The sequence below is a fragment of the Mytilus californianus genome, unplaced genomic scaffold (genome assembly GCF_021869535.1).
Source record: "Mytilus californianus isolate M0D057914Y unplaced genomic scaffold, xbMytCali1.0.p SCAF_13, whole genome shotgun sequence".
Classification (NCBI taxonomy): domain Eukaryota; kingdom Metazoa; phylum Mollusca; class Bivalvia; order Mytilida; family Mytilidae; genus Mytilus; species Mytilus californianus.
The window spans coordinates 44,169,086-44,196,228 of NW_026262615.1; the positions used below are offsets into that span (position 1 = coordinate 44,169,086).

General features: G+C 31.7%; 1 protein-coding gene across 2 annotated transcripts; it reads right to left on the bottom strand.

Annotated features, from left to right (window-relative positions):
- Positions 1–7,663: 7,663 nt before the first annotated feature.
- On the bottom strand, positions 7,664–16,703 carry LOC127723733 (fibrinogen-like protein A). 2 transcript variants are annotated; one of them, XM_052230487.1, is made up of 9 exons: positions 16,596–16,703; positions 14,911–14,976; positions 13,722–13,793; positions 12,897–12,968; positions 11,656–11,715; positions 11,332–11,471; positions 9,874–9,970; positions 9,290–9,454; positions 7,664–7,902 (listed from the first exon to the last, which is right to left on the bottom strand). In XM_052230487.1, exons 1-9 carry the CDS (start codon positions 16,666–16,668, stop codon positions 7,688–7,690), a joined length of 960 nt encoding a protein of 319 aa, XP_052086447.1. In that variant the 5' UTR covers positions 16,669–16,703; the 3' UTR covers positions 7,664–7,687. The 2 variants fall into 2 exon arrangements, with proteins under 2 accessions (XP_052086447.1, XP_052086448.1); XM_052230488.1 differs by lacking the exons at positions 11,656–11,715; positions 12,897–12,968.
- Between the last annotated feature and the right edge of the window lie 10,440 nt (positions 16,704–27,143).

Here is a 27,143-nt window from a genome sequence, read left to right on the forward strand (position 1 = left end):
AGTGTTTATGTGTGTGTTGAACGATTTGATAATAGTCCTAAAAAAGCATGTACAAGCACCTATACATTTTACCGTTAACTTAAATATCAGTGATAATTAGATCGACAGTTATCTTTAACCTGTTGACGAGATTTCATTTTGTTATTCAAATTGTATTTTCGAACCTAATATTTCTTGGGATTCATTTCCTTTATCGAGAAATTGAATACATAAAATTGAGAATGGAAATGGGGAATATGTCAAAGAGACAACAACTCGACCAAAGAGCAGACAACAGCCGAAGGCCACCAATGGGTCTTCAACGCAGCGAGAAAATCCCGCACCCGCAGGTGGTCCTCAGCTGGCCCCTAAATAAAATTGTGTGCTAGTTCAGTGAAAATGGACGTCACACTAAACTCCAAAACATATAAATGAACTAAAATTAAAAAAACATATAGGACTAACAAAAGGCCAGAGGCTCCTGACTTGGGACAGGCGCAAAAAATCCGGTGGGGTTAAACATGTTTTGTGAGATATCAACACTCCCCTTATACCTCTAATCAATGTAGAATAAAGAAACACATAGCAATACGCACAGTAAAACTCAGTTTAAAAGAAGTCTGAATCCAATGTCAGAATAGGTAACAAAAGAAACTACGCAAAATGACAATGATACATAAATGAAAAAGGACTACTAGCAGTTACTGACATGCCCGCTCCAGACCTCAATTAAACTGATTGAAAGATTATGTCTTCATCATATGAAAATCAAGTACAATCCCTCCCTTTAGGGTTTTAGTATCATACCATCATAAAATATATTAGGAAAACATTCCACTCTATATTTTTGTTATATGTATTTCTATTTGGATCCATCTGATGAGTTAAGCCTTTTTCACTTGATTTTCATAGTTCGTTCTTATGTTGTACTGTTACACCACTGTCCCAGGTTAGGGGGAGGGTTAGGATCCCGCGAACATGTTTAACCCCGCCACATTCTGTATGTATGTGCCTGTCCCAGGAGCCTGTAATTCAGTTGTTGTCGTTTGTTGATGTGTTACATATTTTTTTTTCGTTCATTTTTTGTACATATATTAGGCCGTAGTTTTCCCGTTTGAATTGTTTTACAGTTGTCCTTTCGGGGCCTTTTATAGCTGACTATGCGGTATAAGCTTGCTCATTGTTGAAGGCCGTGCAATGACCTATAGTCGTTAATTTCTGTGCCTTTGGTCTCTTTTGGAGAGTTGTCTCATTGGCAATCATACCGCATCTTCTATTTTTATATATAAACCGTATCATGCAACCAACTGGTTTTAGAATAAATGTGTTTACTTCTGATGCAAAGACCCTATGAGTGAATCAATATTAATACCAAAATATGCAATCATTAATGACTTGAAAACAGTATCGTAACTTTATCATTTTTGAATAAGTCTGTTTAAAGATTTGGTTAGTTTTTGAGGCGAATGTGGACATTTTTGTGCTTTGTAAAGAATATTACCATAAAATATTGGATGTGAAATACCTGAACGTATAAGATGTCTGCATGTTGATTTATATCTACGAATGATGTCCTTGTGTCGATGATGAAATTTAGTAAATGTTTTGACTAGTTTGTGATATCGAAAACCCTGGTGTAATAATTTTTCAGTAATACAAAGATTTCTTTCGTTGAAATCAAATACTTTGTTACATACACGAGCGAATCGAACAAGTTGAGATATATAAACAACATAATATGGTGACAAGGGAACGTCACCACCTGAAAATGGATAATTAACAATAGGAAATGAAAAATCATCTCTTTTATCATAAATTTTGGTATTAAGCTTCCCGTTAAAGATATATATATATCGAGATCCAGGGAAGGGCAGTGTTCATTGTTAGTATTAGCTTTATTTAAATCTCTTTAGTGTACATACTGAAGTCGTCATTATTGAGAGCCAATATATCATCTATATATCTAAGAGTGTTATCATATTTTTGAATCAGTTGTCGTTTCGATGGGCTTTTGCTGATTTTACTCATAAATTGTAACTCATAACAATACAGAAACTGATCTGCAATAAGTGGAGCACAGTTAGTCCCCATGGGAATTCCGATAATCTGACGATAATTTGACGGAATCTCCACAGCGAACAAAAATGTTATCTAGTAAAAATTGAAGGGCAGTGATAGTATCAAAGCAGGTCCAATTGACATAGTTCTTTTGTTTGTTGGCACCATGTAAGTATTATATTGACAGGAACTAAAAAAAATATCGACAGCATTCTAATCTGACAGTTTCCATATAGTTTCTACAGTGCTACCCGGGTTATAAATAAGTGTTAATTAATCGTTGTTGTTTCTGTTAATATAATACTTCCATGTTGTTACTAAAAAATGACCTAAAAGAGTTTGAACATATATATTCACATTCCGACTTTTAAATGCCCATTTAATCAGGTGTATGATTTTTTTCTTAATACGATTATGAGTCAAAGTGGTATATAGGGTAGAAAAATCTAAACTTTGAACAGATTTGAAATCACCAATATAAGCATGCAATTTATCAAGTACTTCCAACGAATTTTTGACACTCTAAAAGTAATTAATCCTACTATTTTCAAAGGCCTTATTTGAACAATTTATTACCAGGTTTTTGATTGTACCAAGTGTACTAGTAAGTAGAATAGATAGTTTAGTAGTGGAACAATGGCTTGAAGACGAAATAAATCGATATTTGTAAGGAGTTTTGTGCAGCTTCGGAAGCCAGTACATAGTTGGAACTTTCATTGTATTTGGTTCTGCTTGTAAAGAGGTAGCTAAAAGTTTCTCCGAAAATGGAGTCAGTTGAAATGTTGGTGAATTAGTGATTTCCTTTTGTAGAACCTCCATGTAAAATTTACGTCAAACAATAATGATATATTTTGCATCCTTATCAGCCGAGACAAAAACATATTCATTGGCGAGTTCTTTTAGCTTATGTTTGATACTATAAATTGGGCTATCATGGTTGTTGTTAGGAGTAAAATGATTTTAAAAATATTGAATACGTATATCAACTATGTTCATTACCGAATTAAAATAAGAATCTAATGATTTCTTGTCAGCTTTTTCTCGTTTTATCCTTTTAGAACAGTAAGTACGGAGTGAGTCGTGGATGATGTTATCACACTCATTCCAATTAATAGTTGACGGGGGACGATATTAAGGTCATTTACTGAGGAACGATTTCAACTCTCGGTCACGAACGATGTTAAGGTTTCCGGTTATAACATGGGAACTGGGGCTATAAATGTATTCGGAATTACTGCAAATTCGTGAGGTAGGTGTATTGTGACTGATATTAACATCTTTACACACTTCGCTGTAATTAAACACATATTTCCGGGTAGATTTTTTGTAAACATAACAAATAAGAGGGAGTTCAGTATTATCAAAATAGCCAGGAATTTGTTCTTTAAAAGCATGATCATTAAAAATACCGGCAATATTTACAAAATCAAAACCTTTATTGACATATTTAATTTTGATAAAATGTTTTTGTGATCTTCAGGGCGATCAATTTTGGGAAACAATTTAGAATAACAATATGTAATTATAATTTGGACGATTTCATACTTAGGACTGCAATATGGAACTGTGATGTAATTTATTAACAGGAAAAGAACAGAGCTTGGTTAATCCGTTGTTTTTTTTAAATAGAATTAGATCCGAAATTTTCTTTGATTCCGATTTATTCTACGCCCATGAGAACGGTTCTTACGAACTGTTTTAGAAACTATATCCAAAATGTTAACATAATCTGTTCTAGATATATTACCAATTCCCATGATATTGTAATTAAGAGCGAGAGGATAGACTGTCTGTAATTTTTCAATCTAATTTAATTCAATTATTTTTCGTGATCGTACAAATTTTGAATGAGATTCCACAGGCTTCTTATTAACTACTTCTCAAGGTTGAACTGTTAAATATTTAAAAGGATAATTATGCTTATTATTGATTACTATCTTCTCTTTCTTTATGAGAAAGAAGAAGGCATGAGTAGTCCACAACTGCTCAATAATCCTTGTAGGGAAGTGCTAAACGGGCTGTAGTAGGGTGATGCCAAGAAGTCGAGCATGAAAAACATGTAAAATTTGCACTTATTTTTGTTATTAACTCCAAGATGAGCAATTTTTGTTATTTGAAAATCCACATAAGAAAATGATGTACCAAGTCAGGAATACGACAGTTGTTATCCACTCGTTTGATGTGTTTGAGCTTTTGATTTTGGCATTTGATTACGGTCTTTCCGTTTTGAATTTTCCTCGGAGTTCGCTATTATTGTTATTTTACTTTTTACTCCAATTCATTTTCTTCCATTTCTGTATTTCAATTTGAATTTAAGAAGGTATGATATGGTTTAAATGAGAAAACTTTGTACCAGAGTCCAATTAGGTCAACGTAAAACGTACGCTACCAAAAGGCCATAGCAAACTGTAAACCAATTCAAGTCAGATAATCAATGGCCTGATTTATATACAAAATAAAAAAAAAAAAAAAAAACGCAATCACTGAATTGCGACTACTGACTTTGAACAGGAACTTACCGAATGTAGGGAGTTCAACTTTTTTCAATGCCTCCTTAATAACCTGAAACATTGGTGTAATAACATAATAAAGAACCCCGTAAATACCAGTAATAAAACTCTTGATTGACCACATCGCCACAGAAAACACAAATAAACAAACGAAAATAAGGGACAAAGTACTTATCTAAGAGTCAACGGTTACAAGTAGAACTAACAAATATATAAAATATCTCAGATTATAAAGTCAATCAGTACACACCCATTGATTAAATTCATTACATTTACCATTGTTTAAGAACCATTATATACAACACGGTCGTTTATGTGTATGACAAATTAATTCAATATTAATGTAAAGTGTGAAAGTTTTTGTTCATAATCATCAAATATTTTCTTGGCTTGTTTCTTTCTGAATATAAACTAAAATGTGTTATCATGTTTTATTGGTAATCATCCATCAAATCAGATTACATTAAACATGTTAAAGACAAATTTTGCTGTTTGTTATAAAAAAGATTATACATCTTTGAGACAGCATCTATTCAACTACAAAAAATATATAAAAACCCATCATCTTGAAGCAAACAGTCTTCAACGTTATACCTAACTCCTTCTTTTAGTTATATGATTGATCCCATGAATATTTTACCAAACGCTTAGACAGTAAGACGAGTTTCTGACGTCAAATTGTCTGGTAACAGCAGGTTCACGTCTTCTAGCCTGCAATATTTTTAAGGACTAATTCAGATTTTTGTTGCTCACTCTTGGAAATATGGAGATCCAGTAATTATTTACTAATTTAAGTGTGGATATGGACTGAAAGAACTTTTTCACAAAGAAAAACAACTTTAAAAAAATTATTTATGGGTTTCAAATTTTGCCTTAAAAGAGCGGCAAAAGATACCATATGGACATTCAAACTCCTAGACAAAAAAAAAAAAAAAATGGCAACGACATGGATAAAAAAAAGAAAAAGACAAACAGATAAAAAAGTACACAAGACACAACATAGAAAACTAAAGACTAAGCAACACAAACCCCACCAAAAACTGGGGGTGATCTCAAATGCTCCAGAATGGTAAGCAGATCCTACTCCACATGTGGCACCCGTCATGTTGCTCATGATATTATAAACACGGTAAATAGTCTACTTCGGTAGGTCACATTCGTGGAAAGGGAATTGGATTGTAGTTACGACAATGGAAACATATCCGATATCATATGTGATCCGGATATTCCATAATGGTTAACCAACTCGTGATGGCGTCCGTAAAATTAATGAAGGGATGATTTCAACTTCATCATTTGGAACTCTTGGTTGAATAGCTTCCTTGTGAGCAGTAATCCTCTATCAAGGAAATCATGATAGGCAATACAAGTCCGGGAATATCGTATCAGTTGGGAGATATTTACTCCGTATGCAGGCGCTGCTGGAATGTTGCTACATAAAAATGGAAATTTCACAATTGGGAGGCTGAAATGAACTCTTTTGTCGTTTAATTTTGTTTTCAACCGACACTCATTGACAATTTATAGATGTAAGCCAAGATATGACGCAGACTTAACCGTATCTGGTGTATGTATCCTTTATCTCAAGTTCGATGGGATAGATGAGATCATCATAGTCGCCAAATTTTGAATTATTTAGCGAGAGAACATCATCTATAAAGCGGCAAGTAAATTAAAAGGATAATGCTAATTTCTTTTCTTTCTTACTAAGAAAATTTTGTATGAAGTCAGCATCATAAGAAATTCTTGCGACTTCAATAATCCGGCATGTTCAATAACCTCATGTAAGTTAGATATTGAATTTTCTAAACATACAGAAGTATGGTAGCATGAATAGTAGTTATTTGAGGATCAATCATTATGTGGTTTAAAAAAATCAACAAAATGTATGTTGCGTTTTTTAAAGTTCGTCAGTATATATGCAAAACAAATTTCTTGGTAGAGGGGTCTAATTACAGCACAAACAACATTTTCCAAAAGAGCAAAAGGGTCAAAAAGTATATTTTAACAAAATGAATTTGACTAGCAGGTCAAACAACTGATGTTCTAAACCCACTTGACTGCGATTGGCGATTGCCAAATAAACGGATGTAATAAAATGGATCTTATCATTAAGTTATTACAAAACAGAAAACAATAAACTTGCGAAAAAGATGGCATACCGCAAGTTTGAGGTGCAAAAATTTGTACACCATATCCGGATTTCGACAATTAATAGCTCCTTCAATGATGTTAGGAATCGAAACTATATTTGGAAGGCCATATAACATGTATAATTTACCTCAATTTAGGAAAGACTCTTAAATTTTGAAAAAGTCGAAATAGGATCACGGATCATATAAACCCGAAGGCAAATATAATACAAGACCAAACGAAAAAATATACTAGTGAACAGGTCTAAATTGAAAACAACGTTCAAACATATATATATATATATATATATAACCTATATAAACAAGTCTAAATTGAAAACAATATATATATATAGAAAATTTTGAAAAGAACACCAAATGTTCTTCCCTGTCATTCAACTCGGTATTATGGCAATGTTTCTGCTTTTCTATTTTTACAACGAAAACCTACCATCTTGTTTTAGAAATAAGAACAAAAATGACCTGAGTCTAACGCAATTATATCCATGCTAGATGAGATAAAACTATTTGTACTTTATCTATGGAGAACACGAATTGAAATAATCAAAACAATATCACCGCCAATAATTTGACACGATTTCAGGTTTAAAGTCACATAATTGTTGCATTGTATTTTTGTTCGATATTAAAGTTAACTTTTTTTCAGAGATACTGGCTGAACTTGAGTTGATGAAATGGTTAATTTGTTTGCGGTATATGCAGGAAAAAGTAAAATAACACAACCGAACTCAAAGGAAAATTCAAATCGGAGAGTCACGTATCAAATGGCAAAATCAAAACCTAAAACAAATCAAACGAATTGAAAACAGCTTTGTTTTGTAAGTAATAAAATATACAATAATCCAATCAGTTTTTTGCAAAACCCCTTCCATTATGATTTACATTAACATATGATGAAACGTTTGCATAGCAAAATCTGTATCTGTCTTTAGATAATAACATGGCGAAATAATTCATACAATGTATATGTAAATTATGTTTATTTATCTAGACCTTTCGTATCATCATCGCCGACGTCTTCACGTAATGACCACTTACATAATACCAGTACCATTTATCTCTAGATGGACTGTTTAGAGCACTGTAAGAACAGTCTTTAAACCACCACGGTCCATTATTTTTGGCGCAGTTGGAACTGCGTAAATCATTATCCCTGTCAACAGTAGAGAATTTCATTCCATTGCTGTAGTTTAACGAATCTCCTTAAATTGAAATATATTATCTGTTTATATTTCAAGAATCACACATAAAAAACTTGCTTGAACGTTGACGATATCATTTGCACCAAATACGCGCACATTTTTGCCGTATGTAATGTATATTACCGTGAATGCAGTTGTATATTCAAGTTCATCAGAGTATATGTAGTTTATTTACTTCTTTAATAAACTGCTTTTGTTAAGAACACAGTCAGTGATGACAATTTATTCAATTTCAAAATTGCTATTTATAATTAGCATGCTTTGGATTCAAATTTTACTGACTATTGTGCATGTTGACAATTAAAGTCTCTGCCATAATGCACGAGGTCAAAAGATTTAAAAATCCCAAACCCAATACAAGTGTTGAAGAAATGATAATACAATTAACTAAAAGTAAAAGTAAAGCAAAACTCGACAAGAAATTATAGATATATATTATAGTAATTTATATTGGAAGAAATCATATTTATTAAATAACAATAATGTAAAGAGATAATTATTATATTCCGTAAGCTTCTTAAGTCAGAAAAAAAATATCAGATAAAATAAATATCACTTACCCGCATTTCCACTTCAACCCAAATTCATCAAACTGTGACGTGATGATGCATTTTTAATACCTTACCTTCATTTAAGCTTTATCCCCTAATCTTGTACTTGAATACTGCAACAATCGTCATCTTACCCTGGGATGTTTAATTTTCATCAACAAATAGCTAACCTGCATTTAAGTTTTTACTTCTAGATCAGTCTTTAGCCTTCACTGTAATGTTGCATCTTCATTAACTTACCAGCACCTTAAATACATCCAAAAATACCTATGTTTCAGCTATATCTTAAACTCTTCAGCTTGTACCTAGATGCTGCATCTTCAAAATCAATTGCCTTACCTACAATGCTGCTATATATTCCATTCAACAGCTTTCCTATATGATCTAGAACAAAACATATTTTACGTGGATTTCCGCTATAACCTCACATTGTCAGCTTGTCCACCGAGGTTGCATTTCCAACGACAAATATCTTACCTGAAATTCCGCTATAATCCGCAAACGACAGCTTGTCTTGTGATTTTGCATCTCTAACAACAATTGTCCTACCTGCATCACCGGTAAAACCTCTAATCGTCCGCTTATATTGTGACGTTGAATCTCTAACAACAATTGTCTCACCTGCATTACCGATTAAACGTCGATCGACAGCTTGTTTTATTATGGTACATCTCTAAAAACAATTATCTTACCTGCATCACTGATTAAACCCTCTATCGTCAACTTACATTGTGATGGTGCATCTGTAACAACAATTGTCCTACCTGGATTTCCTCTTTAACTTCCAATTGTCAGCTTGGATTGTGATGTTGCATTGTTAATAACAAATGTCTTACCTGCATCGCCGCTATAACCTCCAATCGTCAGCTTGTACTGTGATGATGCATTTCCAACAACAAATGTCTTATATTTAGCATACTTCTTGTTATCGTTTTTATCAGTTAGATCTATTCTCAGCTCGTATGTACCACTGGACGTCAAACGGTGAATATGTTTGTTGCCTAAATGCAGACGTATAACTAATAAACAAGGTATTTTCATATTACGATTAAAAACATAGTTTCGAGTAAATGACAAGCATTAACGTTAGACGAATTGATGAAGTTTATAGGTTGTTTTAAATGATTTGATAATGATAGCTTTACTGGCAACATTTCAAACAAAAAGTGAATCAGAACAAATGTTCATAGTAACAAGATTGCTACATGTATGCATATTTATTTCTCACACTAATGACAGTTAAAGAAGATCGTTTGCTAATTAAAGAAATAAACTTTTTCTACCAAAAACACAACAAATCTATCCAATTACTTAAATCGCTTATTATAAATTAAACAAATGTTGGTCGGGAGAATTGACTTCGCAGACGCTTTAATCATATGTTATAATACTTATCGGTTATATGTTTAAATATACATACCAAGCCAATATTCTCCATTGACACTACCGAACCCGTTTTCGCATTCTGTCCAAGTTCTCTGGAATTTAACAGAATCGTCATATCTTTTCTGGATAATCTTCAATGAAGTAATGAGATAAGATATTTAAACTTGAATATCCAACAAAAACAATAAATTTAAATATGTAATGAAACTCAATCCTATCGATATTTTGCCAACAACCACAATTTACAAAATGTAACAGAATTCAGAAAATCAGAATGTTTTTTTAATTTTAATGTCGTTTGAAAAATCTTATTGTGTGCTGTCTTTTTGAAAGTTTTGATACTAGTAAAAAACTCATCAGTAAACTGAGAGCTAATGTTTATTGGCCACTAACTTGACTAATGATAATAACTTAGTATCATTACAATAAATGACTGTCTCATTTGAAAGATCTTGTTGTGTGTTGTCTTTTTGAAGGATTTAATACTAGTATACAATTTATCGATAAACTGAGACGAGAGCTAAGGCGCCTAATGAGTGTCTTATATATCAGTATAAAGACGTAGCCATACGCATCAAATATTTGATGTATTTAGATAAAGAGTATTTCATATTCTTAATGTGATTTATAATATATAAATATAATTTACAACCTTTAATGAAATCTTTGCCATATTAAGAGAGCATTTTTGTCAATTTTTGTAATGCCTTTTCTGTTATTAATATTCTTATCGAACAAACAATTTTCATAGCTAACTTATGTTTTCAGATTTACTTTGTATAGTTTTTATAATTTATACAACACAGTAATTCAATGTTTACTAGTATACTGAATCTTCACTGTAAAATCATGTATCTATTACTATTTATGTAGTCTATTAAAACACGTGCAATATCAAAAGGCAGCGGGAGTTTATATTTTCCTTTGCTTTGTATCGCTCGTCCGTACGTTATGTTCCATTTATTGTATAATCCATACTCATAGCATAATACAATAATCTTAATATAGAAACAGACTTCATAGTAACCCTTAATGAAAACTTTGCCATATTTAGTAAGCATTTTTGTAAATTTTTGTTTTGCCTTTTCTGTTATTAATATTCTTATCGGACAAACAATTGTCAAGGTTAACTTATGTTTTCTGATTTACTTATCGAACAAACAATTTTCATAGCTAACTTATGTTTTCAGATTTACTTTGTATAGTTTTATAATTTATAAAACACAGTAATTCAATGTTTACTAGTATACTGAATCTTTACTGTAAAATCATGTATCTATTACTATTTATGTAGTCCATTAAAACACGTGCAATATCGAAAGGCAGCGGGAGTTTATATTTTCCTTTGCTTTGTATCGCTCGCTCGTACGTTATGTTCCATTCTATTGTATAATCCATACTCATAACATATTACAAAAATCTTAATATAGAAACAGACTCCATAGTAAGCCTTATAAGAATAGTTTGATATAATATTTGAAAAGAAACTTACTGTCCATCCCCCACCGTCTGTATCCATGTCACAATATGCTTTTACTCCTTCTTTTTTCCTAGGAAATATTTGGTAGACACCGGAGGTTGCTTTATATTTCTTAATCATTGTGCAGTCCTTTGCAGACCGTCCACATATCCCTGCAATTTATATTCCCGACAGTTTTATATATTTGATAGACACAAATATCTTTTATTGAACGTTACAATATTTATTTTCATATTTATCCTTCTTATTGTAAACAACGATGATGAATATCTAGATTTTCTTTTTCTTTTTTCTCCTGTCTTTTTTCAACATTCTCTATAATAAAAAGACATTTACCTTTGACTTCATGTTTCAACAGCCTAATAATCCTTGAAATTTCTTTTTCGCCACGAGACTCTATAAAATTAATATGCAAAATGTTAGCAAAATCATTTGATTCATTATAACTCTATTCAAGCATAATTGTGTATGCCTTTTGTTGGGAAGTGATTATACATAAACACATTGCATTGCCTTTTTTTTGAAAAAAATCCTGATGTAAAGCCCCTAAATCAACGACTTGAAGTATATACAGTCCTACCTACTAAAATGTTTAAAATAGGCATATTTATATATTGTAAAATAACGGCTATAACAGTTAACAAATGAATACACCAGTTGAGGTAGTAATCCTTAATGTTTTAAGAGACAGCAGATTGCACATGAAACATATCCCCTAAATATAAGAGTGTACATGCGTCTGTAACAACAAACTCATCACCTTCGTCATGCCAATTCCTTGTTGATTCAGGGTGTCAATATTGTTGATGTTTGTGATAAGGTCATTTGTTGGATCACTGACGGTAATATCTTGAATATCTGTTTCACAGATACCTAAGGATATGTTCCTATTGCTGCAACCACATTTCTGTCATCTTTTCACCACGACGGCTGACACGTGTGGAGCAGGATGCTGTGTTTTGTACATTGTTGTTAGTCTTATGTTCTTTTTTTCAATATATATATAGCATTTTCAATTTTGTCGACTTCTGAACTTGAATATCCCTTGTGTCATTTGGTCCCTTGTGGAAAGTTGTCTCATTGGCAAAGATACCACATCTTTTTATTTTTATATCTTAGTATCTTTCGCCTCTCTTTTAAACCGTTCAAATTGTATTTCTCTAACTTTCATTTGCAACCAAATCTTTATATGTTGTTTGCTTAATAACATTCGCACTACCAAAAAGTGATGTTTGCACCTGTCCTAAGTCAGAAACCTGATGTTCAGTATTTGTCGTTTGTTAATGTGGTTTATAAGTGTTTCTCGCTTCTCGACTTTGTATAGATTAGACCGGTGGTTTTCCCGTGTGAATGGTTTACACTAAGTCATTTTTTGGGGCCCTTTATAGCTTGCTGTTCGGTGTAAGCCAAGTCGCCGTGTTAAAGACCGTACATTGACCTATAATGGTTGACCCTTACAAATTGTGACTTGGATGGAGAGTTGTCTCATTGGCACTCATGCCACATCTTCTTATATCTCTTTAAGGAAAAAATATTTATGTACAAATATATGTAACGCCTTAAACAATTATACTGACCTTCTAAGATCCATTTTATATCATCCTTCAACTGTTTGTTCATCTTTACTACATCTTTATAAACAGCCATTTCTGTTGAAAAGACAGTACTCAAATATAACACAAATACAGTTATCCCTTTTAATCTGATAGAATTTGTTTTACATAAGTGATTTTTATTCAAGGCATTTCCCTACTTACAGATCGTGAGTAGATTCTAATTGCTTTTGTTTTGGTATTACATAGTTTTTGTATGGTTGTATGTCAAAAAGAGAGCATATACAACCATGGCGAAGGGACCAATAGAAAATCCTGAAGCATCGGACAAACAACTAAAATGTATGACAATGCTCTTTATAGAAATTTGTAACTGAACCGCACGTCTTGTGTACACAACTTTAACCCTGGTAATTTTGATGAGCCCATAATTAACGACTAGCTGTTTATCAAGAAACCGACCTGAAACCGGGTCAAACGTCTGTGCTCCAAAGTGTAATTAGTGCCAGATCCAATGATGCACTCGTTGTGCTGCTCTGATTTTAATTTTTATTAGCGTTTAACACTACTAGCCTACGCTAACGAGCCCACTATCTCTGTCTTCTGTCGGTTGATTTAAGGTACATTTCTTTGTCGGTGCCAGTCTATTGTGAAAGACTGTTTGTTTTCCTATAAACGCCTTGTGTTAATTTTTGTCGTTATGTTGCTTACGTTTTGATGTTATGCTCAAATTTTATTTTGTTGATCCTTTCTCATTTTCAAAATCTTTTAACTTGGCGCTTTCGACAGAATATTTCAAAAATATCAATATCAATAATTCTTACACTTGTAAAATCATCAAATACTTACTTTTTAGTATAGATTGTGTATCTTTCTTCAGTTGCGTTACGTCTCTGTTTTCATTTTCATTCAAACATATTCCTACAAACAAAAATAATTATGATGCTGCAACATTTAACCAAACAATTCTATATCATACAGTCAGGAATGAAATGTCTGACTAATGAAACTATTTGCTTATATGGATAAAATCGATAGTTAATTTGTAAATGACCTAATTATTATCAACCACTTTTCTCATAAAAAACAAAAACTCACAATAGCTTGAAATTTTTTTAATCAAATTGTTGAAGAATGTTACAAAAATTGATGTAATTTCATGTGTTCCGGAATGGTAAGCACCATCTGATTACTCATTTTAGTACCATCCCGGTGATAAGTCATATTCCGTAGGTCACAATATATTTTGAATTAAATAAAATGTCGTAAACCAATATTCTGAATATTTTGAACCCGGATTTTTTTTCTCTCGATCGATTTATGACTTTTGAACAGCGGTATACTACTGTTGACTTTATTTATTCAAATAAGTTGTAATTGAATTTATGCAACATCTGTTAATGTAATGATATTTGTGACAAATTTGTTTAAAGAATAGTTTTATTTTTTTTGTTCATATAACACTCTTGATGTAATATATAAATGATTTTAGCAGCAACATTTAACGCAAGATTTGGATACCAGATAGAAAAATTAAAAGCTCAAACACATCAAACGAATTGAGAACAATTGTAATATTTCCGACTTGGAAATCAAAACTGAAGAAATAGACCCCACATCTGAACTAGTTACATGTATGTCATGATGGATCAATTAAGTAATGGTTTTTTTTCTGCTACGTGTTTTAAGATAAAGATAAACATCCGTATATATGTTGAAAATAAAGATTTTTTTTAAAAGAATATTATTATATTTGCAAGTCAAAGGAGTTTTTGCATGTTTTATGTTGAAATATTTTTAAAAAAGTGATAATCATCTTGAAATTTATCTTTAGTATCTTCCTCCTCTCTGATTAGCGGTGTATCATTTAAGAAAATAATGAATTTTCTGAAGCAATGTTGTTCAGACTTTGATAAAATTCGTGATGCATGAGTTGTACAACATGCATGCTTCACATTTGACCAAACATTAGTGCGTTTCTTGAAAGATGTACAACTAGCTGTGAACATACAAAAGAAACCGAAAACGGTACTTTTACCTTGTAATTCGTGTAAAATGTCATCAACTCTGGCCTTCTCCTCTGATTCTCTATATGTTCTCAAACCTGGAATTAAATCTTAATATCTAAAAAAGTGTTTTGTATTTTTTTCAATTATTCCAAATCACATTCGTTTTATAAAAATGTTACTGTTTAATTTAAGATGTTGTCAATATTTATTTCCTTTATATTTACGTATAATTGAACAGTCGCATACCCTTTTTAATTATTTTTAATCATTTTTATTAGCTTTTTTAAGTCCTAGCTACAGATTTTCACATCGCCTTTCTTCATCCGTCCAATATAGGGCATGTAGGGTACAGTGTATGTTCAGCTATGTCTTTCTACAGTTTTCAAGGTTGATCTTGAACATGTTTGATATTATGGAGAATTATTACATATACAAAAGGTGTGTACATCATCCGTATTATGATTTTCCTTGTGTATTTCCCTAAAAATGACAGGTTCTTGTCATTTTTGAATAAAGATATTTATGCAGGGTACATGGTTACATGCCCCTTCAAAGGTATTCAAGTGAGAAACTTTTTTAAATGCATGGTGTTAGTACTTATACACTTACGGTTTGAATATTGTAGAGTTGTTAACTACTGTTAGTGGAAAATAACGGGAGATAACAAACCTGTTCAGATTCGTGACTTAAATAACATGATGGGTTTGTTGGCCTTATGCGTCATTGACAAAAAGTTGTCTAAGAAATGAATATGTGTAAGGGGAAAACAGAAACAATAACCATGTTTATAGGAATAATGTTGGTGCAAAATGATAGAGTAAATTATACTGAAACATTGAAAATGTTTACCATGTCTACTTTCTATAATATTTAAAGTAGAACAAATATTTTAGTATGTATTGTAAATATCAGCTCCTAAAACAGTTTGTGGAGGTAATTGAATGGGCATGAAATGAAATGCATAATGGCAAATTTAAAAAAAATCCCTTAACAAATAAGCATTTGCACATGTTGTAATACACCTCAAATAAGTTATCGCACCACTCTGATTTTTCTCATAAATGTATATTATGGCATACAATTTCATTTATGTCTCCAAAAGTATATAATTTATACACTTCCGTTATTTACTACAGGCTTAAATAAGATTAAAAAGTTTATGAAAAATTACCAATATAATTTATTACAATTTTTGTCAAAGTAAATGATGTCTTTGGTACTGAAGATCAAAAATGTTTAACTTTCGATGCTTATAAACAGAAAGGTTCTATCACTTCTTTCCAAAAGCCATATTGGTCATGCTTACTTTCTTAAGAAATATATTAGAATAAGCGAATGTCAAAAATACAAAGATTTAAATTAATGTAGTAAAAGCAGTTACACCAGCTGAATTCAAACATGAAAGAATTGAACAGACATTTTAAAATAAATTCAGTTCATTGATATTGCCTATTCAAGATATATCGATAGTTATTACTGAAAATGGCGAAACCATTTAAAGAATATAATGTTATTTGACATCATATTGTTTACTTTTGTATCATTGAATTTCTCTTGTCGGTCATTTTATTCGTCGTATTGATAATTTACCATAATAAAATACTGCAATCAAAACACATTCGTGAAATTAAAACTATGATAATATAATGACTTAGTGACGTTTCTTATATTATATACCTTCTCATTGTATGATAACAAATTAGAATTATCTTACCTTTAATGTCTTTTGATTCCAAGGAAGAAGTTACGACGAACAAAAGTAACAACACCAGACAAGTCTGTAACATATTGATACAATGATGTTCCACAACAAACGAGAACGGTGAACTGGATGTATTGTTGAATTAAAACAAAGAAAAATACCATGTGATTCAAAATTACTTTGTTGCATGTAAACTTTTTTCCAAAACGTATAAACTCTGTAACCAGATGGTGCACTTTTCCCGTAAACTTAACAGAACAAAAAAATCAATAATTTGATAGTTTTAATTACAAACATATTGTAATAAAAAAGATTTGTCGTAATTTTTAAATAATATCAAAATATTTGGAAATTAAGGAAAACATTTATTTGTAAATTAAGGAATGAAAGTTCAAATTGTTCGAATCATTAAGGTACCATCATTAAAATTTGCATAATTGACGTTCGCATTTATCATTTCAGCACATAAGTCAGCACTTCTGTGTTGTCACGGCATTGATATGGTCATAATTATAATTAACTGTTTAATAAACTTAAAAAAATCAGAAATAGAAAGATGTTTTGATAAGAGAACCCTCATCAGTGTTGATTTCAGTCGCTCTTCTTTAAGATTATATTGGAGTGGCTTTTGTGTCGTGGACATATTGATATATGTAAACGCCATACGATTTGAGTAAAGGGTATATTAGTTAATCAGTGCTGAGTTACTGGAAAGTTAAAATCATCACGTTCGTCATTTAGTCTAATTTGAAGTTAAACATTTGAAAACATATTAAGATATCAAGCAGATCTTCTAGGTTCAGTAGCACCCTTTATTTTAAGTTTACTGGAATATTTGTGATTCAAGCATACAATGAAATGTTGGTTTTTGAGTGACTGGACATCATCAATATATCTTATAATGAAATTAAAGAACCTTGAAAAACGCTTTTTTTAAAAACCTTTAGAAGGTTTCCTATTAATTCTGCTCATATGAGTAAACACACAAATCATCCAGTAAAAATAAGTAATGTTGATCAAGAGAAAAGGATAGGATTTTGATATCATCATCATTGGTGTATTTGTTATTAGAATAAGTGTCTTTTTACCCAAAATATGAGTTTTTTTAAACCTATAACAAGGATTTTGTATTTTCAATTTCCATTTTAATTCAAAACACTCTGTTTAATGAGACGATGTAGTAAATTTTTTAATTGATTATGCGAAATATTAGAATAAAAACTCACTAAAGAGACTAGGTTTATAATTTGGTACGCAAGACGCTGGTTTTATCTACACCTGACTCATAATCAAAACTATTTAAATGATAAAATAAAATTGAAAGTTGATAGCGTTACACTTATTATCATTAAGCGTCGAAAAGTCTAAAGTTTTGATATAACTACGAAATAAGAATGATTGTGATCGAAGTGTTTTGAGTGCATATTTAATAATTATAAAGAATCTACATCTGAATGACATCTTTAGTTGAATATACCTCATCATAAATTTCTCATTTAAGAATTAAGAACGAATGATGGTAAGAACGTCAATGGAATGATCAGTCGAACATCTTGATGTCCCGGTTATATGTTGTTCTTTAGAAATGTTTTTTTTGTGAAGTATAAGTATCCATTGTTAAGATGGGAGTACGAATTTTTCAAAAATCTCCTCTTTTCGGGACCGATAAATGGTAAATATCTAACAAACATACATAATACATTTGCAATAATTATATTATAGTTTTTGAAAAAAAAAACACGAACCAATGTTTTGTTTGTGAAAATCCTGTAAAGAATCAATCCCGCCAAACTTTCAACATGTCCAATGACTTATATGTTTTATATGGTAAATGGGAGATAATCAAATCTGAATCCTGATCGATCGTCTATTTGAAATGCGTAATATTTACGATACATACGTTAAATTAACGATTAGGTATGAATATACTATACTTATATCGGACGTTCGATCGTCCTCAATAATCCAGTAGTTTTCCTTTTCATCTGGAAAGCCAAGCAAAAAGCAACTGCTGGTTAGGAAAGGTATGTTAGGCATTTAGCACATTAAAACTACTAAATCAACTTCTTTTTTAAAAATCAGAAATGTTCCATTTCTGCAGCTTGAAACACCTACGTGACCCATATTTATTAAATATATTTTTTAAAAGCATGATATACATGTAAACTGCATTCTAAAAAAATCATCAAGGAATTCTATCGATTTTAATTTAGATCCCCAATGACCTTAAAAAAGTTGTGGATTTAATATTTCAACTCGGTTTTATCATCTTCTTGATTTACAAATTTAATTTTAATAGGGAAAAAAAAGCTACTTTAAATTTCATGGTTTAAAACTGTTTCAGAAGACCAGTGAATGATGAGAACGTTATTTAAGAATTACACCGAAATCTGAATAATTTCAAAACAAAAACAATCGGGATGATCTCTGGTTCTCAGGAAGGGTAAAGAGATCATGGGACACATATTTTCACTCGTCGTGTTTCTCCTGTAAATCGATAAGTCATATCACGTGATGAGCATTATGCAATATATGATTGATTATTGGCTTGTATCTCCGAGGAAAATTCAAAACGGAAAGTCCCTAATCAAATGGCAAAATCAAAAGCACAAACACATCAAACGAATAGACAACAACTGTCATATTCCTGACTTGGTACAGGCATTTTCTTATGTAGAAACAGGCATTCAAACAAAAGTTCAAATTGGATTTACTCATAGATAAGTGAAAAAATGCATGTAGCATTCAAATGTAGAATAAATATTTGTAAGTAGTATTCTCCGACAGTAAAGCAGAAAGTAAAGGTAGTATTCAATTCTAATATGCAACCCTTCTTTCGCTTTGGAAACAAAACCGTGTTCTAATTTCAATATGACATGGGCTGCTCGTAATTGACATCACAATTGAAATTGCAAAGTTAGGTGTGAATTGAACAACGCCGGATATCAAAATGGATATTTGTTATGGTGTTGCTCTCAAGGAAATTAAATAAAATCGATCTAAAAGTAAGTTTACATGGATCTTTTTATTTGTTTATCGCGAAAAAAAAAAGATTTTCTATAACGTTTTGGCTTCATCAATTCAAAATGGAAGCCTTTTGAACGAGTGTTATAGGTCCGCTTCGAAGTACCAAAGTTCTAAATTGTCCTTTAAGAATCTAAATAATTCTATCATGCCATGTTCTGTGCTAATTTTAATCTGGGTAGGCATTATTGTTGTTATCATTTTAAACCTAGCTTACGCTATTCTCCAAGGTCATTAGTTCATATTCAGTCATTCCATAAAAAAAACGCACAAATTCTTGTTATTCCTGATGGAAAGATTAACATGTTTATAATTAAACAGAAGAACGCATGTAAGTTCGGAAGAACACAAAACAGGTATTTCAGATCTGAAAAACAGACAAAATATGTTCTCCTGTTTAATCTCCATACAATGACTTGTTTTATTATTATATGCAATCATTCTAAAATGATGTCGAGTCCTTCAAATTTCATTTGATACCAAAACCCCAAATGTTTTATAAATATCAAAAATAACAGCTATGCGTAGGAAGTAATTTTTTATATATGTACTTCTTTCTTTTATGTCTTTTTTTACCGGGCCCGAATTAATGTTTCCATACTTTTCCGCTTTATTTGTTATAAACGTGGTTTTGATTGAAAACATTATTTAAATGCATGGATTGATAGATATCTTAAATGTTTTCCGCCAAATGTATGGACATGATGTTACCTAACAATTTAATATTTTATATAAAAATAAGAAGATGTGATATATAAAGGTAACAGTAGTATACCGCTGTTCAAAAGTCATAAATCGATTGAGAGTAAACTCATCCCAGTTACAAACTAAAATAGAGGGAAACACATCAACTATAAGAGGGAAACAACGAAAACACGTGAGTGCAACAAGAAACAAACACATATGCAGCATACGTAGAAACGAACTTTTAGATAGCAACTGCCATTTTCCAAACCCAATTATACCAGTCCTATACCAAACATGGTTAATAATAATTTCAAATTACATTTAGCTGTCCGAATTATGTATGTCATTTTTGCAACTCGACGTATAAAATCCAGCATTATGTGTCTCGTGACATAGATGATTGCATGATTCGGACGTTTAACTCACGTATTGGCTGCTGTGTTAATTAAGAACGATACAAACCGTGCAAATATACTTTTTCAAGTTAATGGAAAGGTAGTTACGGAGAAATGGCGACAAAAGTTTGTGCTCAAATCTTTGTTCCCAGTCGTATGGGATTGTTGAGATTTCAATTATCTGGGGTAAAAAACTGACCAGAATGAGGTCAAACAATCTTTGACAATACCAAAATAAAAGAACAACACGACTTCATCAGCAAATGCAAAAGATCTGAGTAAGAGGTTAGAACTGGCAAGCTGCAAGGCTTTAAATTTAGAAAAAATTTCAAGATTTGATTTGTTAATTGAAATTTATTACAAAAGACTTCAGGGGAAATCACTTTGGTATCTACCGACTCTCTTCTACTTTTACATCGCTTATATTGATCAAACACAGTTCACGGTAACACTTTTATGTAATTTCTACTAGTTCCAAAAAGGCATAGCATATCGGTGCAGGAAAAGTAACATTTAAAAAAGAAATAAACTGTTTTCAGCTGCCAAATGTTACTGGAAAGTATATATACCTAGAAACGTACCTGACAGTAATTCTTATGTTGTTTTAATGTACATCGTTTTCAACAGATTGTTCATACAACTGGGTAGTATATACTAAAATAAGATTTTGACGCGCGTCTGGCGTGCGAAATTATTATCATCGCGTCCTTGATTAATACATCTTCAACATCGAAACTTTTAAATTGTTGTACTAGTATACAGGCCACAACCACCTATAAGTAATCTTTTTAGGGAACGCTTGCCATAGTAGTTCTGCCCGCTTCCGATAGTAGAATGATATTATGACTCAAGGTGTGTTGGTCCGTCCGTTCATCTGTTCGTCAGTTTATATGCCCGTCTGTTCATTCGTTCGTCTGTCTGTCCAATGTCAGTTGAAAATTTTGAGAAGTTAAGCATTACGTTGTATTCATAGAAATTTGACACGTCGTAGTACATATGTTTGTTATGATGTGAATTTTGTAAATAGTGCTAAAACACAGTTTTCACCCATATTTTTTGATTCACTGAAAATGTGAAATTCGTAAAACTCATGTTAGATGTTTCGTGAAAAGAAATGACTATGACGTTGTAGTCACATCGTTTTGGAATTTTCTGCATATGAGAAAGATTTGATCTACTCCATATAAATGCAAAATTTAGAGATTGACCACATTTTCACATTTCACCGAAGAAAGAAATATAGTGCAAGTGGGGGTATGTCGACATATGAAAACACATGCTTATATTTGACTAATGTAAAAACCTTAAATATTAAGATTTCATTTTTACTGTGAAGGAAAAACTTCTAGTCGTTTTTAAAATTCTGATAAATTGAAACCTAATTCATTCTTATACTTACTTTATGATAATATTTAAAAAAGTGAAATCCCCAAAATACTGAACTCTGAGAAAAATTCAAAGCGGAAAGTCCTTAATCAAATGGCAAAACCAAAAGCTCAAACACATCAAACGAATGGATAACAACTGTCATATTCCTGACTATGAACAGACATTTTCTCATGTAGAAAATTGTGGATTAAACTTGGTTTTATAGCTAGCTCAACTTCGCACTTGTATGACAGTCGCATACAATTCAATTATATTGACAACGATGTGTGCACAAAACAAACAGACATATATAATACTGTTGTTTTTACAGAAAAAAAACTCAAAATGCTTAATACAAAATTGCCCTTTTAGCTGTTGTTATCAAAATAAATTAAAAATAAGATTTAATTGAATAGAAATCTGTTCTAAGAAAAATAGAGTGAATAACAATAAATACATAACATTTTGCAGAACACAAGGATAATTTTCGACATTTGCTGGAATTTAACTTGTAATATTTTTTTCTTAAAATGTCCTGCACCCAGTCAGGAAAATAGCCATTGCTATATTATAGTTCGTTTCTGTGTGTGTTACATTTTAATGTTGTGTTTCTGTTGTGTCGTAGTTCTCCTCTTATATTTGATGTGTTTCCCTCAGTTTTAGTTTGTAACCCGTATTTGTTTTTTTCTCAATCGATTTATGAATTTTGAACAGCGGTATACTACTGTTGCCTTCATGTAATTCTGACAAATTTAGGAGTGGTTATATTGCTCTGCACTTCCAAATCATTCAAAAAAGGAAAGAAGATAATATCATCTTTAGTTAAGAAATACTTAAAAGCATTGTTACAACAAAAAACAGGAAAAAGGAAAATATTCTTACAGAAAAATAATATCTATATTTAGAATACTTGTATAAGAAATAGGCTTAGGTCGATGAGTTTTAACTTAAAGGAAAATGGCAGTAACCATATTTTGAACAACGTTCAGATTTTAAATGTTCATTGATTTCTGCTTTGAAACAGATGGTTTGATTCCAGTTGAATTAATGAGTTTTTTAAAGACGGAATGGCATATTCAATAACAGACATGATACCCTTTATGGTTATTTGATTGATTATTTCCTCATTGCGAACATTTTTGCTCTCGGGGTAATCAAATTTACAAGAATATTCAATACGAACACCGAAGTATAGTATGCCATGTAAATATAGGACTGATGAAAGAACAATTAATTGATAACAGAGAATGTGCAAGGAGTATGGATGAACAGAATTGTTTGCCAATGGCGAATCAATTAGGGCAAGTAGTTTTTCTTTATAAAAAGTATGGTATAGTTGTCCAAATGTCAGTTTGGAATCAGTTTAAAACTCTTTTTAGATTGTCCGTGAGTTTTCACGAAATTGCGTTTCAAACAGTATACAGTCATATATGATTGTATAGACGAAACATTTTACCCACATTAGGTTTTCCTATATTGACTTTAGTTTTGTGATATGGGAACGACCATTTCATCTCAAGGGGGCCCTATTATGGTTATGGTTTTTTCCTTAAAAAATATTCTGATCCCAAATTTGATGAAAATAGATATTTTTTTCAACCAGATGACAAGAAAAATATTTTGAATCCAGATTTTCCCTGTACTTTATAGTTTTAGATTTTAGAAAAAAAAAATTCTGACTCAGACAAAAAACCATAACCCCCTAACCTTGAAGTTAAATGGTTGCTCCCAAAACTCTATATTGTCATTTGATGCACCATCTGAAGGGCATGTAGTAATATGAACAATACCATTGTTATATATAAAAACTTTTTACTTGAACAATAGGTCACATAAGGATAAACTATCTATCATCTGTAGAAGTACATGTATATGCACAGAGACAACAATAAATATTCAGGTATGTGTTTAATGTCAAATATGATTTTAACTGGTATATCATTTATAGTTATAACGTGTAATGACAATGGCTGAACATTTATTAACCTAACCGAGTTTATTTTGTAGAAAAAAATGTTATAAAAAAGTAATTCAGTCTAAGATAAAAAAGAAATAATATGGCATGCTCGATCCCTTCAATACTATATTTCAGCCATTTTTCGAAAAAAAAAAAAATGAACATTGCATTGTTAATCTCGAATCACTTTAAAACCGACCGATTAATTATGCGTGAGGATGATTCATTTACTAATCACCTTGCATCGATAAGAAGCGTGCGTAAGGTCTATATACAAAAGGTCAACTATGATCACATTTATGTCACACAATTTTCAACAATAGTTACCCTAAGGTACCTTTCTGTATTAATTGTTTACCTCAGATACATATTCCAACGCACCATAAATATGCTATGAGATATATTGAACACATGTGAGTGTTTAATTTGATAGTCTGAATGTGTGTTTCAATTATTTGAATTCAGTTTGTAATTTTGAATTTTCAGTGTGTGTTTTCATTTATGTCAATGTATAATTTCCGAATTGATCAGTATTTAACCGGATTTTCAGCACTGTTAGGTTTTTTGTGGAGGAGAGCTCGAATTCACAACATTAGTGTTGACAAGTTAGTGATACAGAAGTTGAACTATTTTAACAACTCTGTCACCGAGGCCCTCGGAATAATCATATGATGTATAGAAAGTCTACTTCGCTGATTGGTTTATGGTGAAGGTTGGATAACGATGCTTTAATGGAAGTAGATGTTCAAATCAAGCGTGTATACCACGATCGTGGAAGGTCGTTAATTCGATCCCCGCCTGTTCAGACCTGAAGTTCGTTGTAGATCCTATTCTAGTAACGCGGCAATTATATGTAAGAGCAAAGATGTGTCGGCTCAGAGTCAGAATAATGGGTATCGGTATAATATTATGTCTTCCTTAGAACTGTTGTGAACTTCATCTTGTGAACTAGCACGTAAAATTTCTGGCTTAGCATCGGTGTCTATCTTAAATCAGGGTACTTATTTGATTAACATTCACATATTCTCGTCCTGATAAACATTTGATACTTATACTGACGTTATACACAAAATTATCATTGTTTGTTTCATATACAAAAATAGCAATTCTACATTAGCTAACGATGGAGGTATTCCCGTAACAGTTTGGACAACCAGAATACTTATGTTGGTAATAATACTGAATCATTTACCTTTAACTTGTTTGTCATCGGCTATCGATAACAGTGATTTTACTCTCACTGAGTGTCAGAGGCCTTCCAGTGGGGATTTAAATAGAATAAAAGAGTAAAGTTCATCCATGTGCATGAGATTAAAAAAAGAATGTTAAGAATTTAACATTTAAATCAACACACAAGGTTAAGTCCTCATGCTATTCATTCGTAATTTTTGAATTATGCATTTAGAAGCTTTGTTTGGCCCCACAATTTAAATGTCTATAACAATTACGATGTGGTAATTCAGTGTTACAGAGGAACGTTCACCTAATCTGACCCAGTAAATTGATAACCTGAGCGCGTAAAGAAATGGTCTCGTCCACACTGTTGTGAAAACGATTCTATATGAATTGTAATTTTGATTTAAAGCAAATATCATACCCCATTGAACTAACAGATATGTTTTTTATGTTGTTGAAATAAAATGAGATTAAACAGCTGTATACTTTTTGTCCTTTAAATGAATTTCAGAATGGCTTTCAATTTTACAAACGGAACTTCTATAAGATTGAGTGAAATTGAATACCAAAGATTTCTGGACAGAGGGATTCCAGCTACAATATTTCTGCTATTTCTGTCAGTCGTTGGAACAATTGGCAATATTCACACAATATTGGTATACATGTTATCACCGATCATGGCTAAATATTCCGTTCGACTATTTATCATTTGGCTTGCCTCTATCGATTTAACAGCATGTTTGTTTTGTATGCCTATTGAGATTGTTGATATTAGATACAACTACACATTTTCAACTGTCGGTTCTTGCAAATTATTTAAATTTCTAAATCACATTGTAATAGTGGCCTCCAGCTGTTTATTAACTTCAATTTCTATTGAAAGATATAAGATAATTGTCAAAAACTTGCACGTACTTTTTGCTAATTCACAAAGGTCGAATGTCATATCTGCTAGTCTGGTAGGATTATCCACGATATTGTCAATTCCTGCAGTTATATTTTATGGTCTGAACGAAAAGAAAACAGATACTTTTGACCTTACCGGCAAGGATTGTACAATTTTATCAGAGTATCAGAGTATACTTAATGTAGGAGTTTATTACAGTATATTTGTAATCATATACTCAGCTGGCGTTGTCATGTGCATCTTTTCTTATGGAAGAATACTGTGTAAAATTTGTACTCAGAAAGATCTGAGGCAATCATTAGGAAAGAAACCAGATTCGTCTTCCAGCATGCCGTCAGAAATAAGTTCGGAGACCAATCAGGTTATATATACCATTTCAAATGGAGAGGAAAAAGTGCACATTAAACTTTGTTACAATAAAAAGAAAAAGGCTACTGGTTCATCACACAATCTTGGAAATGCGATTCAACTAACAATAAGCCTCATGATAGCAACCGCTATTTCCTATATAGGATATATGTCGTTTGTGTTTACAGTAATGGCCATGATGCTTAATCCTAAGATGTATCAAAATATTGTCCGACCAGTTTCCGAACTACTATTGCGCGGTTATTTTGTCAACAATGCAGCCAATCCTATCGTATTCTGTCTTTTGGACAGAACTTTTCGACAGGAATGCTTGAAATTGTATAGAAAAGCATTTTTGAAGAATAATTCATCAACGGCATAAAACTGATGTCACTTTCTTTCAAACAAGACTTAATAAAACGTGCTTTTTTTTACATTTGTTTAAGAGAGAATAGCAAATAATGTATAATATTTTCAGAACGGTGTATGTGCAAACTCTCATAGCTTGAACTTTCATGTATGCGAATTGGTAATGCATATTAGATATTCACACATTACAGCTACGAGTAATACAAAATGTGATGAAGACAGCACAATAAAAAAAATTTAACTGATTAAATAAAAATTGACTAAAGATTATCTGATGCCTTTAAAGCTTGACAATCATATATGGTGTTGACGGGAACCTACTGTATCGG